The sequence below is a fragment of the Lactuca serriola genome, chromosome 4, assembly GCF_051521515.1.
Source record: "Lactuca serriola cultivar US96UC23 chromosome 4, Lser_US96UC23_V15, whole genome shotgun sequence".
Classification (NCBI taxonomy): domain Eukaryota; kingdom Viridiplantae; phylum Streptophyta; class Magnoliopsida; order Asterales; family Asteraceae; genus Lactuca; species Lactuca serriola.
Window position 1 is genome coordinate 50,431,260 of NC_136411.1, and position 21,498 is coordinate 50,452,757.

Here is a 21,498-nt window from a genome sequence, read left to right on the forward strand (position 1 = left end):
CATTGCTCGTGAACACGCTAAACCCATCGGGATTTATCATATGGGTATGAATATGTTTCTTGAAACAACACCTCAAATCAAACAAGAAGGTGTTGATGAGCTTTACTGATACGAACCTGTTAGCCACGTTTTTTTTAGCCATGTTTTCTTTTAATTAGTCAATTAGTCAAATAGTAATTGCTTATATTTAGGAGGCCATGATTCCATTATGTATGCACGTTTCCATTTCTTAGTTAGCGTAGGTAGTATATTTATATTCCATGTAATTTACTTTTGAGGACGGAATGAATATTAAGAAAATTGATCCAAACGATTCTCTGTCTTCTTCTTATTTCTTGGGAGATTAACCTACTCTAATAGGTTTACATCAATTGGTGCTTTCATCATCGTTTCAATGCCTCCAAAAATCGAGTCCGGCTCCACCAATATCACCCCCGACAACCCCAATATCATCCTCGACAACCCCAATGTCACCCTCACGATCAATTGCAGGTTTTAATCCACCTTGCCATCGCCACCAACAACCGCCTAGACATCATCACCACTCATCTTGTTGCACAATCCGACACCATGAACAACATTGTCAAACTTCTCACGCCAACAACAACAACAAGCGGTCACAACCACCGCCGCCGCCACCACCACCACCACAACCACCACCTAATGCTCACCCCCTCGCCCACCAAAAATCCACCTCCCGAACTTTAACGGATCAAACCCGCTGGATTGGGTGTTCCAAGCGGAAAACTACTTTACCTATTATGCTATCCCACTAAACTAATGACTTGCCCTTTCCGTTTTTTACTTCACGGGTGATGCCCTCAGTTGGTACAAACATATGTCCAACAACAACCTCCTTGGCACATGGGCTAAATTTACCCGTGCTCTTGAAACTCGCTTCGGCCCTTCCACCTACGAGAACCACCAAGCTACACTTTTTAAGCTCTACCAAGTCTCCACGGTTGCCGCCTACCAATCTGAATTTGAGAAGATCAATAATTGTGTCATCGGTTTACCTCCCTACTCATTACGTGATTGTTTCATCTCCGGTCTTCGCCCAGATATTCAGGCCGAACTTGCCCTTCACGGCCCACAAACTCTCCACCAAACTTATGGTCTCGTGAAGCTAATCGAGGATAAACTTCATGCTCAACTTCCATCTTCCGATGATTCCCTCGAGCCTCCCCTCACAAAACTGGTTATACCAGGTATGAGTGACCAAAAAGTAGGTTAGCATCTACTTTATGCCCCCATAAAGCATGAAAAAAAAAAAATTAAGGGACTGATTTGACGAATTTCAAATACGTTATTGGACTAGTGTGTCATTTTCTCTATTTGAATCAACAATTTTAATTTACTAAATTTATTAATTTATAAAAATATTGGACATGTTTTCTCTATGTATGCATCGAATGTTCACTTGATTTTAGCATGACAAATAGATATTTTGAAGCATGTTAAAATTTAATTTGATTGATATACACATTAGATTTCAATTGATAATGATTGAGGATGATCAAATACAAATCAAATTAATTAAATTAAGCAACATGGTAGAGTATGTAAGAGTGGGCATGATGCAATGTTGTTACCCGGAAACTCTTGTTTCCTTTCACCTCAGTACTATTATGAATATCTATCTCTATTCTTAATAAAAGTCTCCCTAAACTGTCATATGTCACCATTTTACATCATCTTCTTTCCACGTGTCATTACTACACCTCTATTTAGCCTACTTTTCCCGCCCATTCCTTGCGGTCAATACTCGGTATCATTAGCTCCTAGTAATCAACAAATCAGTTTTAATACACCAACATTATTGCATTGAATAAAGAATAAAGAAATAAAGATATGATATCCCATAAAATTAGCTATTGATATTTTAATTACATTAACTTTATCAAAAAAATAACTCCAACATAATAGGAATGCAATAATGAGGATAAATAAATTACACAGATATTGAATTTTCAAATTTCGATTTGGATTATATATGTTTACCTTTTCATTAGACTTATAAATATAAATATTGATCCCATAAACTAGTTTTCTATATTGACGTGTTCAGAGCTATCAATCGATAATTCTTCTGCATCTCTGCAAACTACCATCTGCATTCACACTTTTGAATCCATCAGGTTAGTATAAAAAATTATTCGTTGATTTCTATTTATTTAATCTACAATTTGTTTTGTATTTTATTTCTTTCTTCTTCTCTTTCTGTTTCGATTCTGATGTACAATCCACTGAATATGTATGTGATACAAACTCATCCTATACTAGGCCCGTATCATGCCATAAGCCTAAATGTAGAACTCACTCCCAAAAGTCATCTTGTAGGAGGAGGGGGCACTTAGACTTATAAGCTACCACCTTATAGTAATTTCAGCCGATGTGGGATCATAACAATACCCCACGCTTTGAAGAGCCAACGTCCTCGTTGGTCACGGTTGGTACCCCCTTTCGGTCCAAGCCACCACTCCGAGTCTTTGTTGGTCACGACTATGTTGGTTACGGTTGGCACCCTCTTTTCGGGTCCAAGCCACCACTCCGTAGGCCACCACTCCAAATGTTGGCACCTCGAAAGATAGGGACAACTCTGATACCAATTGATATGAACTCATCCCATACTAGGGCCGTATCATGCCATAAACCTAAATGTAGAACTCACTCTCAAAAGCCAACTTGTTGGAGGAGGGGATACCTAGACTTATAAGTCACCAACTTATAGTACTTTCAGCAGATGTGAGATCATAATAATACCCCACCCTTTGAAGAGCCAACATCCTCGTTGGTTACGGTTGGCACCCCCTTTCAGTCTAAGCCACCACTCTGAGTCATTGTTGGACACGGCTACGTTGGTCACGGTTGGCACCCTCTTTTCGGGTCCAAGCCACCACTCCGTAGGCCACCACTCCAAATGTTGGCACCTCGAAAGATGGGGACAACTCTGATACCAATTGATATGAACCCATCCCATACTAGGCCCGTATCATGCCATAAACCTAAATGTAGAACTCACTCTCAAAAGCCAACTTGTTGGAGGAGGGGATACCTAGACTTATAAGTCACCAACTTATAGTACTTTCAGCAGATGTGAGATCATAATAATACCCCACCCTTTGAAGAGCCAACATCCTCGTTGGTTACGGTTGGCACCCCCTTTCAGTCTAAGCCACCATTCTGAGTCATTGTTGGACACGGCTACGTTGGTCACGGTTGGCACCCCTATTTTTGAGTCCAAGCCACCACTCCGTAGGCCACCACTCCAAGTGTTGGCACCTCAAAATATGAGGACGACTATGATACCAATTGATACGAACCCATCTCATACTAGGCATGTATCATGCCATAAGCCCAAATGTAGAACTCACTTCCAAAAGTCAGCTTGTAGGAGGAAGGGACATCTAGACTTATAAGCCACCAACTTATAGTACTTTCAACCGATGTGAGATTATAACAATATATTTAAACGAAAGGTATATTTTTTATGTCCCTTTTTTAAAGCACAAATGTTTTTGTCCCTAATTTTAAACACATACCTGTTCTCCATCAGTTAGTCTGTGTGTTTTATCATAATTTTTCTGTTCATCTGTTAGTTATGTGTGTTTATAATAACTTTTTAAAAGTTTACATATGTTACTGTAAGTGTATATATGTATGCAACCTATTGGTAGGAAATTTTGCTATAGGGACCATTTTAAGCTATGTTTTTCGGATTTACAACGCATATTGTGCTATAAGAAATTCTAATCGACTACAACACATGTTCTATTGCTACAAATTCTAACTATAAATATTTTATATGAAAGAAAACTCCACCTGTTTATATTTTATAGTAAAACACACATTTTACCGTTTTTTTTTGTGTTGTTCTTTTTCTGTTCCTATTTAGGTTTGTTGTTTTTTTTATGAAAATAAAATGAAAACTCCATTTTATAGCATCTTATTTATTGTTGTTATTTGCTAAAAATTACAAAAATATTCCATCATCTTTAATTGGAAATAGAATTTATGCCTTACTTCAAGTTCCAAATACAACAATGTATTTTCAGGAATTGTACTTTTATCGTACAAATGCTAAATTGATGTCAGTTTCTTTTTAGGCAATCTGTTTCACCATTGTTCATTCTTTTATTCTATGACAATGTCAATTTATGTTAGTTTTTTTTTTTCCAGTTTTATGTAAATTATAACATCTTACTCGTCTCTTTTAAAACAATATTTATTATGTATAAATTGTTTTTTTTTTTTTTGAAAAAAAGGATGCAGTTTTATGTCAATTATAACATCTTGCCTTTGGATGGATTTTTTTTTGGGATTTCATGGTTTTGATAATACTCTTTTGAAAGTACATTGCTATGAGTTTATTGTTGGTCATTCCCATTTTACCCTTGATGTATAAATACATATTCGTTCCCCCTTATTTAATTTAACAATTTTATTTGACCATTTTGTTTTTTTTTTCGAATTCAACATTTTAAAAATGATTATGGTATATTTGTTAACTAGTTGTGAGACTCATGTACTACATGGGTTAATTTAAAAAAAAAAGTTAAATATAAAGGTAAAAATATTTGAGAATTTTGAATTTATAAGAAAAAAAGAAAAATAATGTGTTATTATAATGGAAATATTTTTATCTTTTAAATTTAAACAAATAAGTTAAATAAAGAAAAGAAACTAATTTTGAAATTAAATGGTAAGTTTATTAGTGAAATTAATATCCATTTATTACTACATTTATTGCAATTATTACATTAAAATATTATGCGGAATTTAATAAAATAAAAAAACTCATAAAATGACATGTGGAAAAAAAAAATTAATTCAAAATAACCACAAAATGACATTTGACAAATTGAATGAGAGTGTGCCAAGTGACAAAAAACCTATATTTATAGAAAGTTAGAGTTTTACAACTTTAAAATAAATCCATAATAGCATTTTAATTTCAACTACATAGGGACATGTTTTGTAACTATTTTTATGCTACAGTTTCCATCTTTGTAATTTTACCATTTTACCCTTCATGTAAAAGTAAAACTATGGCTGTCAAAATTGTACCACAGAAAACCAACCAACATGCTACCAACCAAAACCAAGAAAGTTGGTAGCCAACATGTTTGGTTGGTAGTACCGTAACAATTGAACAATCTTGGTACGATAATACTATAAAATTTTGAATACCATGGTAATACGGTACCAACCAATTCGTATATATATATATATATATATATATATATATATATATATATATATATATATATATATATAAACAAAATCGTATATTTCAAATTTTCAATTGTCAGTTGTGTTTAGTGTTTAGAGTTTTAAGAACATTATATAAGTTATTTGGTTGCATTAGTCGATAGTTATTAACACGTTAAAACACAAAACTAAAATGTTACTTTAACGTTACTTCAATAGAATTATTTTGTAAATTAAAAGAACTACATAACCAATTTCTTTACTAAATATCAAAATTACCCGATGTATTTGTTTATTTTAAAATCTTACAATAAAAAATAAAATAAGTCGGTATATACCATTACCAATTTGTACGAACCAAACTTGTTGGTAGCCAAATATATTGGTACCAAATATATTTGGTACGGTACTGGTAGCAATTTTTTTTATACCAAGTATAGTTGGTACGGTACACGGTTTAAGGAAAAACGAATTGGTACCGTACCAATTCCACCCCTATGTAAAACTACACATATACCTATTATGTAACTAATAAGTACTTGGATGTGTATGTTGGCACTGGCATATGATGTAACACCCTTAAAAATACAACCCGGAAATTTCATTTTTAAGTTGATCAATCATAAAATAAACCATATTGTTTTTCCCAAAACCATGTAAACATAAAATAGTTTAGTTGTGCAATCCAACAATACATATAAAATCATCATCAGAGTCATAATCCTAAATCACTAATGCGGAAAATCATGGTGTGATGCGATGCGATCAAGCCGATCCTTTCCACTTCGAGCTGGAAGTACCTGAAACCAAAACTGAAAACCGTAAAAACGAAGCTTAGTGAGTTTCCCCCACCATACCACATACAAATCATAAACATATTGTTAGGCATAGCTGGATGCCCGACCTACCCTGCTGAGCATACCTGGGTGCTCAACATACCCATGTCAGACATACCGGTGTGTCCAACCTACCCTGTCAGGCATACATGGGTGCCCGACCTACCCATCGATTTTATTCCAACCGATTACGGAGCATATTTCACCACCCTACCACTACCACATAAACCATGTATATCACACATAAGCATCAAACAATACATACCACCTTAATAATTATCACAAAGATAATTACTAAGTCATATCAATACTAGTGGGTCGACATTGGTGCATTCGACCCATGGTTTCTATGAAGAGAGACTCACCTCACTGCGTATGCCGAAATCGTACTCCTCGGCTGGCGTAACTGCTCTCCCTAAATCATAATGAATTCCCAAGTCAGTCACTAGGTCCAAATAGAGCTCCCTTGTGGCCCAACTTCTAATTCATGTCCCAAGGCAAGGTTTCCTAATCCTTGGCCTATTGGGCCTCTTTCTCTCAAGGACCAACTCCTAATTAAATTAAGGCCCAAGTCCATTCATTTAAGTTTCAAGGCCCATTAAGGCCTAATACCATATATCCTAGGTCTAGGCCCAGAAGCCTTACTCCACAATGGGTCATGATGCCCAACTATTTTCAAGCCCAACATCCTAAGGCCCAAATACCCATTTATCCATTCTGCATGCGTATATGCGGCGTACCTGGTACGCTGGTCTTGACCACTTCGGGGAAGTTGACCTAGTACACGCAGCGTACCAGGGGTACGCCCAACGTACTGGCCAGTTTCCTTATAAATCCTTTTGTGACTTAATACATTAAGTCCTAACATCCAAAACACAGATCCAAGTCCTTTAAGACGTCCTAAACCATAAAGTTACAAACATTATGTCTTTGCATGCATGGATGGGGGTTAAGACATGATTTAAGTCGTTAAACACACTTTGTGACCATCTAACACTTGCATAGATATGGCTTAACCACCAAGGCCTGATTTTTATGACTCTAAATGCTTCCAAGAGCTCAAAAGGACAACTCTTATGGGTTGGAACTACCAGAACACAAGAAATCTCAACTATGGAGTCAAAATGTCACATAAAACACCCCAAAACTACAACTAAGCATGCAATGGTCAAGTTTGAAGCTTGATACCTCAAATGAGTCAGAAAAGATGCTAAACTCCTGGATCTAAAAGCTCCTCCCACGTTCTTGCTCCTTCTTTAAACTTCTTCTTCTTCGAAACCACCAAAAATCACCCAAAAGTGCACCAAATTAGCTCACAAAGCATGCAAGAGGTTTAGGATTCAATTTCTACTCTTTAGGGATAGTGAAGGCTGAAGGAATAAGGTTTGGGACGGAGTTAATGTCTTTATATATGGTGCAAACCCTAAAATTTAGGATTTGCAACTGACAAGTTATACCCAGCTTTGCTTAGCTTAATGTCTTTATATATGGGTGGATACATGGATAGTCACCGAAATGGTAGCTTAGCTTTGGATTCAACAGATATTTTTAAAGATTTCATTATAAACCCCTAACTGAACAGATCTTTAAAAACCAATCAGAAATTTCAAATTAAAAATTTTAAATTAGTTTATCTTTCCCTCCTAAGAAATTGAAACGCTAATGTTCAAAAACACCATTAACTTTATAAAATCAAAAGCAACGATTACAAGATTTCAAAACCTAACCTTCTACTAACTCGTTTCCTCTATTGCCTTGTTGTTGTACCGATACTGCAAACTCCTAGCATTCTTCAGTCTTGTTTTCCTCTAATACAACCGATTGCAGGTATGGATTACGTAGCCGATTAAAACCCCTCATTTTTGTGAAGATCGAACTCGATACTTAGGATACATTGCCTTATACTCCCCAATTTTCTGAGAAATTGTATAATATTCCCACACAGATAAAGTAACATTGGTTGAAAATTGTTAACGAATATGAATGGTGATTTCCAGTTTTACGATTTATAGGATTTAATGTGTTTTTGTGTGAGAGAGACGAAGTTTGTAATCTCTGACGAACCGATAACATGTTTTTCTCATTTTGGTAGAAATAAAACTCATTTTGATTCTCTCTTATCAATTACTTATAACTCTTTCTAAAAACATTACATCTACGGTCCCTTTAAAAAATCCATTTGCATATATGGTATCTGTTTCACAAAAAAAAAGATAAAACCATTTAACCTAAACTTTACATAAAATATCTTTGTTTGACAAGTCCGTCTGTTTAACCTGAAATTGATAAAACCATTTAATGCATATTATTTTTTTCTCATTTTAGTTCCAAGGACAAATCTGTCTTTTTCAATTTAATGTACAAAAATAATAATACTACTTAACAACATTTGTGTTACTGCTATAATACCGAAAAAAATTATAATTATTAAACTCTTTATTATCATTGCTCAATAGTTACTTTAGAATTTAATTAAAATTGTTTTTAACTTTCTCATCCGTGGTGTCCATAAATTATAACCTAGTTTGTATCGTATTTGAATCAACATTTTAGTTTACTAAGTTTATTAATTTATAAAACTATATGACAATTTTTAACTTACTAATTTTATTAATTTATAAATTTATTTGATATTTTTTGTTTTATCTAGAGAATTCATATGATTTTAACATGACAAACACATATTTTTTTAAAAAAATACTAATTAATAAATTAATTGTGACATGTACAAATAACATAACATGACACGTAAAAAAACAATTCAATGTAATGGGACAAATATGTAATACATTTAATTATTTTAAAGTAAGTAATAAATAACACCTTTTTTATTAAATTATACTTGAATGAAATTTTAGCATCTTATATATATTCATAATGTTATTGATATGTAAATTCATCAACCATTTAGATTGTGGTGATTTGGTAAAACATATACAAGATATGGTAGATAACATATGGACCAATGCTCAAATCCTGACACTACTCAACCTCTGTGGCCATGGAGGTTCGTCTGTAGTGACTCCAACGCAACATGTATAGTCTCATGTCCGTAGCGAGGAAGTAGTCGGTACGTGAAAGCTGGCCCGGAAACCCTTGTTAGGGAAGTTCCATTTCCAAAAAAAAAATATGTAAATTCATCTCGTCGAAATGTTACATTAAGAAAAATAAATTTTAAAGTGTTTAACTAAACTGATTAATTAAAACTAGTAAAAAGAACCCAGGTTTCGCCCTGAGTCGTATTTTTTACAATAGAAGGCGGCAATGACTAAACTTGCCAAACTATGGAAAATATTGTGCCTAAATTTTGAAGGCCAAAAACTTTTGTAATAAGGGACCAAAAGTGTACGGATCAAAAAGTTTAGTGGCAAATGTCTAAAAAAATAAACTTTACTATTCCTTAAGCTGTTGAAAATTAAGGAACTAAACTTGCCAAATTGTGGAAAATATTGCAGCTAAATTTTGAAGACTACAAACTTTTGTAATAAGAGACAAAAAGTGTAAAAATGAAAAATTTTAGTGGCAAATGTATAAGAGAAAGGAAGACTAAACTTGGAAGACCACAAACTTTTGTAATAAGAGACCAAAAGTGTAAAAATTAAAAAGTTTAGTGGTAAATCTCTAAAACATAGGAACTTTATTATTCCTTAAGCTTTTGAGAATTAAGGGATTAAACTTGTCAATTTATAAAAATATTGTGGTTAAATTTTGAAGACCACAAACTTTATATATATATATATATATATATATATATATATATATATATATATAGAGAGAGAGAGAGAGAGAGAGATAGAGATAGAGAGAGAGAGAGAGAATCAATAAAGAACTAGGAGGGAAAGAACCAACATACTTTTTATCTATAGTGAATTTAGGTACCAAATTTCACATGTAAATATACATACATATATCTAAAAAAACTGAAAAAAAAATTATATGAGTTTACATATGCACTTTTTTCTTGAAAATGTATATTTATACAAAAAAATATATGAAAAAGCATTAAAAATGCATTTTTTTTAAAATTTTGTTGTTAAATCTTAATATCGAAATATAATGTATATTTTCACCTATTTGAAAAAAATATATTATTATTATTATTATTATTATTATTATTAATTTTATATTTTTTTTTTTTAAATCAACGAAAATATTCCTTACATTTCAAAATTAATATATAAAAAAGAATTTTTCAAATAAATGCATTTTTAATGCATATTTATATTTTTTTGTATATGCATATTTTTAAATAACTTGTCCATATGCACATGCATATTTAAAAAAAAAACATTTCAAATCTCTCTCTCTCTCTCTCTCGTTCTTTCTTTTCTCTCTTTCTCTTTCTCTCTATCTCTTATATATATATATATATATATATATATATATATATATATATATATATATATAAGAGTAAGCTTATACATATACATATACATATGCATAAGAATAATTATATACATATGACAATTAAATACATATGATTATGATTATGTATATGTATATGCATAAAAATAAGTATATGACATATGCATATTTATATACATATACATATGCATATGCATATGTATATGCATGAAAATAAGTATATGACATATGTATATGTATATGCATATACATATGAATATGCATATACATATGCATATGTATAAGAATAAGTATAGGCACAAGACAATTAAATACATATGATTATGCTTATGTAAATGCATATATAAGAATAAGTGTATTCATAAGGTAATTAAATACATATGGTTAGGCTTATGTATATGTGTATATGCATATGCAAAAGAATAAATATGACATATGTATATTCATATGCATATGAATAAGCATAAGCATATGCATATGCATAAGAATAAGTATGTGCATATACATTAAATATATGAATATGTATATTCATAAATATATGCATATGAATATACATATGCATATTCATATAGATATACATATGCATATGTATATACCTTGTTACTAATTCATTTGAATGAAGAAACATCTTGTAAATTCTTGAAATGTCTTCCCAAGTTCAGCATCAAAAGAAGAAACATCTTGTAAATCTACAAAAAAACTCACATGTGATCAAACTATGAAAAAAAACTCACACGGGAATTAAAACAAACACTTGGAGGGCATGAAAATAAACAAAAGAAACCAACAAAGAAACCAGAAAGTAGTGCATATAGATCTTTACATTCTTTGAATCTTACCAATACTTTTGTTGGCATTAGTGTTTTCCTTATTGACAAAACTAAAAACAACATTCATCTAATTGCTTAATGGATCATGATTTTGAAGGTTTATGTGAAACAAATAGGAAAAAAAACAATGCATCATTTAAATGCATAAGATTTTTTTTTTAAATTTTACTTAAGATTAATTAGTTTTCAATCTCTATAATCGAACAATGATTTAGTAATTAATTTGATGATCATAAAACAAGAAATTATAACTAATTTGAGTAATTTCAGTGAAAAATAAATTAATCCTAAACCTTAGAAAAAAGAAAATAGATCAGATCAATAAAACCTCATGTCTACCCAACGTATACCTAAAACTGTTGGATTAGGTGTCTAAGCCCATAACCATAATTGGTATGTACTTGACCCGATGGTAACATGGTCCTTTTGGGTTGCCTTCACCATAGCAATTTGATAGGATGAATTATGGAGAAAGATGTTAATTGCGATTTATTAATATATTATAAGAATAATATATTGATTGAGAAATCATATTATTAAATTAGTATTGGTCATAAATGAATTTGGAATTGATTTCGTGATCAAAAGAGACTGATTTAATTAAGGGGACTGGTATTGCAAATATCTAGTAGTTGCAAGTTGGGCTTGTAGCTTCTTAAGGAAGGAGTGGATGAATTCTATGTGTAGCCCACATAGATTTCGTCCATATGATGGCTTCTGGAAGGATCTACTGGGCTGCTTAAGGCTTAAGCAGTCACATTAGGGTTTTACCTAAAACCCTAGTAGCTTAGCTATAAATACAACCCCTAGCTTCATGAAATCAGGCACTTGAACCTTAGAGGAAACCTTAGCCGATTTTGGGCCTCACAACCCCTCTCTTATAATCCTCCATTGCTACTTGGTGTTTGTGATTCACTAGAGGTGCAACATTTGAGGCACTAAGATCTTGAAGGTCAAGATTAAGCAAGCTACAAGAAAAGGTATTCTTCTAACTTTGTATTAGTTGTTAATTTCGAAAATAACATGCTAGATTAGGGTTTATGCTTTGGATGAAGCAAATTGTATGTATAACTTGAGAAAAACCTAGATCCTAAGCATTAGGGTTACATGTACACCATAGGAATGTTGTATGTATAACTTGAGAAAACCCTAGATCCAAAGCATTAGGGTTCCATGTAAACCACAGGAATGTTGTAGTGCTCAAAACCCATCAAAAACATAATGTTGTTTAGAACAAAACTTACATTCAACAGTGTTAGAAAAACGGTAGGGTTTATAGTGGAGATCTGGATACCCCTTGGATCGTGTAAATACTTTCCGAACTGATATTTCTACCCTATGCACGAGTTACAAAAAATTCAGCCTAGGACAATCCCAAGGGGACACTTACAAATCTAGGCACATAAAGCGTAAGCCAAATATCTAGAAGATTCTTAGTTCGTATGAAGAAAAATGAGAGCTAAAAGGTGGATCGTTTCTCCTCAAGAGGAGAGTCGTTTATATAGTAAACGAGAAGTAGGGTTTCGTTTTAGGGTTGACCGTTATGGGCTACTTTGGAAACAAGTCAAGGGAATCCGAAATTAATGAGGAAGTCAAGGGACCCCAACTAGGGGCTTTACCCCTTGGACCCCGCTAGGGGCGTTGCCCCTTTGAAAACTCCAGACCCATAGGCGTTGCCCCCGAAAACCTAACATGTCGTCGAATCGGCTTCTAATTCGATCTTATACATCCATGAACTATGCACATACCCAAACATATATTAGAATACAAATTATGAAGCCCCTTAGCTCACATGTAAGTTCCAATTACATAAAATGTCTTAGTGACACTAAAATCACCAACAATCCTCCCCGATTTTAGTGTAACCCTTGAACAGATATAACATTTTCAAAACAAAACCAAACCAGTAGATAATGAAAATGTCGTAATGATTGAATTTCCACTTAGTATCATACTCTTACAAATACTCGAGAATCAAAGTGTTCTAAGAATTGAGCCCATCAACCCATTTGAATACTAGAAAGTAAAATGCATACTAGTTTATTGAAATTTCTAGTAAAATACAACTTGACACTATTATTAAGCCGCGTGTCCTAATCTTATAATGATCGTATCAAGGCCAAGTCCACAACCTCTTGAAATGCGGCTACATTTCACAATCATGTAGGTAACTCCTTTTCAAGTATCCGCACATACATTTAATCAAAGGAATTATTAAGAAGTTAAACTTCAACCGGGTCAACTGCATAACCGAATACATTACCTGGGATGAATCCTTCATGTGTTCCAATCTAAAAGTGTGAGATTTCCACATTGAATTCAACTCTTAATGTCATATTAGAAGGGAGATCGTGTGTCTCACAATTACAGAATTTAGATGGACTTTAATCACATCCCATTCACAGACTTATGCACTAAGTCTCCTAACAAACCCTTAGTCAAATGATTGCCAAATTATGTTGCGATTTCACATAATCAATCGAAGTTACACCATTCATGATTAGTTCTCTAACCATACTGTTTCGGACACCTAATTTTCGACACTTGTCATTACACACTTGAGTATAGGCCTTACCCAAAGCGACAATGTTATCACAACATATAGAAATAGGTGCTATCGGTTTAGACCACAAAGGAATCTCATAGACTAAGTTCATTAACCATTCAACTTCTTTACCAGCAGAATGTAATGCAACAAACTCATATTCCATTTTTGAGTTTGTAATGCAGGTTTGCTTCTTGGAAGCCTAGGAGATGGCACCTCCCCTGAGCAAGAATACCCAACCAGTCATTGAGGAATGATCCTACAAGTTGGTTATCTAACTTGCATCCGAATGTCCTTCTAAAACCGAAGGATATTCCAAGCAACTCAATTCATAATCCATGGTCCCCTTTAGATACTTAAACACTCTATTCACTGCTTGCTAATGTTGAGCATTAGGATTTTTAGTGTACCTACTCAATTTTCCTACATCAAAAGCAATATCACGCCTGATACTTGTCATTGCATACATCAAACTACCAATGACCTTAGAGTATTCCAATTGTGAAATAGGAGTTCCTATGTTGTTCATCAACTTCACACTTGGATCCATATAGGAGTGCTCACAGGAGAACAAACTGTAAAATTAAACCGCTTGAGAATTTTCTCAATATAATGACTTTGAGTCATTACCATACATTTTTTCATCCTTTTAATTCTTATTCCAAGAATTATATCTGCCTCTCCCAAATCTTTAATGGAAAATATTGATGGTAGCAATTTATTTGTTTCATCCATTTGATTTTGGTCGGTACCGAAAATCAGGATGTCATCTACATATAAGCAAATGATCCCTCAAGCCCTAGTAGCATCATCAAATCTACTATAAACACATTTTTCACATTGGTTAATCTTGAAACCAGAGGATAAAATAACATCATCAAACTTTTGATGCCATTGTTTAGGTGCTTGTTTCAGCCCGTACAAAGATTTGACAAGTTTACAAACCATATGCTCTTTATCGGGCATAATGAAACCTTCTGGTTGTTTCATGTAAACTTCCTCATCAATTTCACCATTCAAAAAGTCTATTTTCACATCCATTTGATGAATGACTAGATTATGGATACTTTCCAAGGCAATCAACAATCTAATAGTAGAAATACGCTCAACCGGAGCATATGTATCAAAATAGTCAACATCATATTTTTGTCTAAATCCTTGAATGAATAATTGGGCTTTAAAATTGTTGACAGTCCCATTAAAATGTATTTTATTTTTGAAAATCCATTTGCAACCAAGTGGTTTAGAACCTTGAGGCAAATCAATCAACACCCAAGTGTTATTTTCAAGAATTGATGACATTTCATCATCAATTGCTTCCTTCCAAAATATTACACCTCGATACTGCATGACCTCTTGAAATGTCTTTGGATCATCCTCAATACTATAACAATAAGAGTATTGAAGACCCTCCTCATCCCTTTTTCCTTCCACCAAGTACATTTGGAAGTCAGAATCGAAGTTTTTCGGAATTCGGTCTCTTTTTTTTCGTAGCTCTTGTATTTATGGTTCTGTAACACCATATGAACTTTCTGGGTTTTGCACTTCATTAGTACCAAAAGTCAGATCCTTGGGCCTTTGAATAGATGCAAAGCGCATCTCACCAAAAATTGCATCTCGTGACTCAATAACGACATTAACCGATATCGAATCATTAGGTTCGGTTACATAGAACCTATATGCCTTGGAATGTTCAACATATCCAATGAATATACAAATATTTTCCACATTCTCCTAAAGTTGTCCTTTTAGGCTGGGTTAGTTTTACAACCGTCCGACATCCCCAAACCCGAAAATAGCTGAAATTCGGCTTTTTATGGAACCAAAGTTCACATGGGGCATATTTGCTCTTTTTATTTGGAACCCTATTTAATAAATAGCAGTCTGTTAACATGGCCTATCCCCATAATCCGTTACTCAATCCTGAGTATGACAACATTGAGTTTACCAGTTCCTTTAAAACTCGATCTTTGAGTTAAACAATTCCATTCTGTTGGGGCAAGTAAGGTGTCGTGGTCTCATGAATGATACCCACTGATTGTAAGTATATGGGATCCATATATTCACCTCCCGTATTAGTTCTAAGACACTTAACCGGATTTCCCAATTGCAATTCCTCATCGGTTTTGTATATTTTGAATTTATCTAAGGCTTCGTTCTTAGAATGTAACAAATACACATAGCAAAACCAAGTGCAGTCATCAATGAAGGTGACTACATACTTTTTATTTCCCAAGGAAGGAGTGGAGCGAAAATCACACAGGTCACTGTGTACAAGTTCCAAAATAGCTTAATTTCTAGTGACACTAGGAAATGGTTGTTTTGTCACTTTTGTAAGCATGCATGTTTTACATTTATTAGAAGTCATATCAAAGGCTGAAATTAATCCATCTTTTGACATCTCATGCATCCTTCTAAAGTTGACATGACCTAATCTTACATGCGAAAGCATAGATTTATCAACATTAGAAGTAGAAAATACAAATGCAGAATTTTGAACAGGTAATAATTTGTCAACAATACTCAAACGAAACATTCTATTATATAAATCTACAAAACCAATAAACTTTCCACCTCGAGATAATATGAACTTATTTGACTCAATAACTTGTTTAAAACCATCAGAATTCAAACAACTAGAACTAACAAGATTCTTTCGAATCTTAGGAACAAACAAAACATCAAAAAACCTAAGTCTTTCCAGAAGTAAATTCAAGACTCAAAAACACTGACAACACAAATAGGTATAAAAGAATCGTCTCCTATTCTCAGCACCGATCCATATCCAAGTGTTGCTAATATTTCAAACAACCGTTTATCCTTGCATACATGGTTCGTTGCTCCGGAGTCGATCCACCAAGCAACATCATCATGTTGTACATAGAATGATTCAAGAATTAATGAAACATAATAAACATAATTATGATTAGAATTATCAAAGTTAGTAATAAAATGACCTCTTTTAACTTGGCCCGAAGACCCGTTCACACTTCTATTGGCTCCACTGTTTCCAACACCATTATTGTTATTATTGTTGCCTAAGTTCACGTGACAATCACTCTTACAATTCTCACCCTATTGCACCCCCAACAAACCAATTCCTTTTTCTTTTTGTTGGAGTTATTAGGGACATGTTCCTGTTTACGTTTGTCATGTGTTTTATGAACTTCGTGGTCATCTCACGGATTGATTCACCCATCTACATAAACAAAATATTAGCCCGATTGTTTGAAAACGATAGGGTTTATAGTGGAGATCTGGATACCCCTTGGATCATGTAAACACTTTCCGAACTGATATTTTTATCTTATGCATTAGTTACAAGAAATTCAGCCTAGGATAATCTCAATGGGATACTTACGAATCTAGACACAGAAAACGTAAACTAAATTGCTAGAAGATTCTTAGTTCGTATGAAGAAAAACAAGAGCTAAAAGGTGGATCGTTTCTCTTCAAGAGAAGAGTGGTTTATATAATAAACGAGAAGTAGGGTTTTGTTTTAGTGTTGGCCGTTATGGGTTTCTTTGGAAACAAGTCAAAGGAATCTGGAATTAACGAGGAGTTAATATAAACAATCCAACGTCTCTTACTTTCATTTCAACAATTTTTCTAATACTTAAAGTAATTTCCTTTCATTTCGACAATTTTTCTAATACTTAAAAGTAATTTCTACATACCATGTTACTTTTTTTTTTCTATTGCGTCGTTATTGTCCTAAGAATTTTTGACCACCCAATTTTGGTTGAAAGTTTTTTTTAGCACCGAAGGTCAATAATAAAGATATTGTTAAAGTTATCAAGCAAAGTCAAAAGAGTTGATTTATGGGTTTTTTTTTTATATTTTATTATTTGTTTTTTTTAAATAACACTATAGACCTATCAACTTTTATGATTAGTCTTTTTAGTCCTTAAACTATTTGTATGGTTTTTTAAGGAACCAAGTTCTTAGCAAATCCCCTTTACTTGTTTTAGCTGGTTTGGGTGATATATAGATAAAATTTAGGATCTCTCTCTCTCAAAAAAAAATTATATCCTCCACCAGGAACTAAAAGAAAAGCTTCAAAATATCCTCTTGTTGACATCAAGAACTCAGGAACAACTTCATGTTTGATATCTTCTAATAACAACATGATTGCTTCATCCTTAAATCCATCATCAAGAATACTGTAAACCCATTAAACCATCGAAGTCTCCATACAATCCGGTTCAAACCCACATTGACAAACACATCAATGATGTCTATAGTTGGACCAAAAAGAACTTAGACCTGGTGCTTAAAGGATGGATCCATGTGGTATGTTTCTTTCTTGTGGTGTATGTGTTTTTTGGATGACAAAAATTAGAGATCAAGTGTTTCATGAGGATAGAAATAAGATTATGATCACAATCGCATGTTGCGATCCTAAGAAGATCAAAGATAAGCTTTGTTGTAAATGTGGGAAGACAATCTAGAGCATTAAGATCATCAAGAAAAAACCCAAGTGGGTTTCACAAAATCTTGTGGTGAAAGATCGGCAAGAGTGGTGAGATAGGGATGAAATAATCATCTAGATTTTGGATTACATGAGAGAGAGAGAGAGAGAGAGAGAGAGAGAGAGAGAGAGAGAGAGAGAGAGAGAGAGAGAGAGAGAGAGAGAGAGAGAGAGAGAGAGAGAGAGAGAGAGAGAGAGAGAGAGAGAGAGAGAGAGAGAGAGAGAGAGAGAGAGTCTTAACTTTTTTAATTATTAAAATATAAAAGTAAGTGAGCTAACATAAAAGTAACCGGGTTATCCTTTCGTTTTGTTAAAAAAACTTATTTAATCCTACCAAACCAACTTTGTTCCCTTAAAAGGCAAAGAAATAACATAAGGGACAAATATACAAAAGATCCTGACGCTAGAATGTCATTTTTCCTTTTTTTTTTCATTACTTAAGGACATTGGTTCCAAGTCCAACAATATAATGCAAAATTTAATATTTTGGGAGAATTTTATAAAATATATAGATTTAGAAATGAATATTTATAATTAATAAAGACCGTTTGAAAATAATTAAAAAATGGGTATAGTTGATTCTTGAAAGGTTTGAAGAGCTTTTTAAAAAGTAAGATTATAGTTTTTTTTAACAATAATAACTTTTTAAAAAGGTAGATTATAGGTATGTTAGTTTATTTTTCGATTTTTTTAATTTGTCATGTTAAATCAAAAAATAACTTATAAGCTAAATTTAAAAAAAAAAAAATACATAAACTAACATTTTAACAAGTTTATTAAGATTTTTTAAAAATCTTAAAATATATCATTTATTAATCATAGAAAAACTCAATATTCTGCATTCATTTTTTATGTGATTTACTTATGTCACCTAGTTTATTATCAAGTTTTATCAAATAACATTCCTTTCCAACTAAAAGATAATTAGCTAATCAACAAATATAACATATAACTTTTTAACAACAAATATAACATATAACTTTTTAACTTATCAAACATGCTACTTTTTTAGCTAATTTTTGGGTTAGTCGACAAACGTAACATATAAACTTAATAACGGAAAACCAACCAATCTTAATATCATATAAAATTTATATTTGCTGAGCATTTCTTTTTCAAAAACGATACCTTTTTACTTTTTCATGGATAAATCACTTAAAGTTTTTAAAAAAAGGTGTGATTACAACTTAATTGTGACGGTGCGATAGAGACTATATGAAATTTGACGTTTTACTTTTGCAACGGCAAGGTCGAAAAGCGGTATTAATTTTTTATAAAATACAAAATAAAAATAAAAATAGTAGAGTAAATAACTAGCATGCATCATTTTCGTTAACAAACACCCATAAAAGTTATATTATCTGTTGACCACAAAAAAAATGTTAAAATCCAGTTGAAACTTTTACCTTGCCCCTACGCAAACAAATATATAAATCTAGAGCTAGACGCATTCATCATGACATTGTCATTTTCAATTTTGCCACATTCATAATAGCCTTTTCAACTATTGGTGTCGTCAAATATTTTTATTGGTTGGAATTACATTGTTTTCCGAAAAAGCTGATTATAAGTAATTAATTATATGATGACTTTTTAAAAAATATCAATAAGGTGTCCAAGGGGTATCTTATTAGCAACACCCAATTCAAATGGGTAACAAGAGGCATCAACACTTTGGAATTTGGATCAACTTGGATAATCAACAATTTTTTTTAGAAACATAATTTCATTTTAAGTGGAATAAGTTTTAAATATCAAGGATCTTTTTGTCTATCTTTAATACATACGTTTATACATTTATTTTTGTGAAGCACCAAAACCAAACTACATTCATAAAACATTAAAATGTATTAGAGAGAAAAGTAAACAAAATCTGTTATGGTTGTTTGATATAATCTAGATATGTTAGATCTGGTTTGTTAGATCCTATCATATCTTCAATATATTATCTCTCAACTCAAACATTTCATTCATTTCCATTTGTTCTCTCCTCAATTCTCTTTAATGGCGGATGCAATCGGTCCACGACTGTATGGATGCTACAACTGCCGGAATCATGTCGCGTTTCACGATGATATTGTCTCTAAAAACTATGTGGTACTTAAACATTAATATACACATTATCATAAATCTTTTCTTAATTCTTTCTTCAAAGTACAATGTGTTTACATGTTTATAGGGTAGACAACGTCGTAGAGCTTTCTTGTTTTCCCACGTGATGAATGTGGTAGTAGGTCCTAAAATGGATCGTCTACTCATCACGGGTTTATACAACGTGGCAGATGTTTCATGCTCTGATTGTGGGGAGGTTTTAGGATGGAGATATGAGAAAGCGTACATTGAAGCACAAAAATTTAAAGAATCCAAAACTGTGCTTGAAAAATTTAAGATTGTGAAGGAGGATTGGTAGAAATCTTTCTTTATGTTCATGAGTTGTTTTTTTTATCTTGAAATCGAACAATAATTATTTAGTCTTATGCCGATAATTTAAGTTGTAACTTTGTTTACCTTCATGTGTTATTACACTTTCAATCATTTATCTCTACAATTTTTTTTTTTATATTTTTTATATTTTTGTAATGGTGTTGATACATAAACCCTAAACGATCAACTTTGCACTAGTTTCTGAGATGCCTATGTATTAACATGTATAGATGTCCACTTAGGCGATTTTGGTATAAATATTGTGTTAATACCATAGCTTAACATGCATTGTTACTTGATTTGTAGTAATGAAAAACTCAACATTTGTAGTAATGAACGGATCAAACATGTTTCATTATATTTATTTTCTAGATAATAATAGATTATTTCGGTATGCACAGAAAAGAAGATAATATTTCACACGAGATAAATAAAAATATGTTCTCATTTTATTAATCTATCTCTAAATTAAATAAAAAGTTTGTTTAAACCTCAAGACCACTTAAATGAACAAACGACATTTATTAACACTACTAGAAAACATGGCGTTTTCCTACGGAAAATTTTCGTAGCTAATTAGCTACGGATCAGCTACATAATGAGATGCTCTAGTTTTGGACCGGAATAGCTACAGATGCGAGTCGGTAGCTATTTCGTAGCTATTGGAATAGCTACATAAGCAAATCCATAACTATTCCGTAGCTAATTAGCTACGTAATGGCTACGGAATACCTACGGATACTAATTAACTACGGATTAGCTACGGAGTATGCTTTCCGTTAGAATTCCGTAGCTAAGTAGCTACGAATTAGCTAC

General features: G+C 32.8%; 1 protein-coding gene across 1 annotated transcript; it reads left to right on the top strand.

Annotated features, from left to right (window-relative positions):
• Positions 1 to 20,254: 20,254 nt before the first annotated feature.
• LOC145100112 (protein yippee-like At4g27745) lies at positions 20,255 to 20,711 on the top strand. Its single transcript, XM_079037505.1, has 2 exons — positions 20,255 to 20,355; positions 20,438 to 20,711. The coding sequence occupies exons 1-2, from the start codon at positions 20,263 to 20,265 to the stop codon at positions 20,666 to 20,668; spliced, it is 324 nt and encodes a 107-aa protein (XP_078893631.1). The 5' UTR covers positions 20,255 to 20,262; the 3' UTR covers positions 20,669 to 20,711.
• Positions 20,712 to 21,498: the final 787 nt, after the last annotated feature.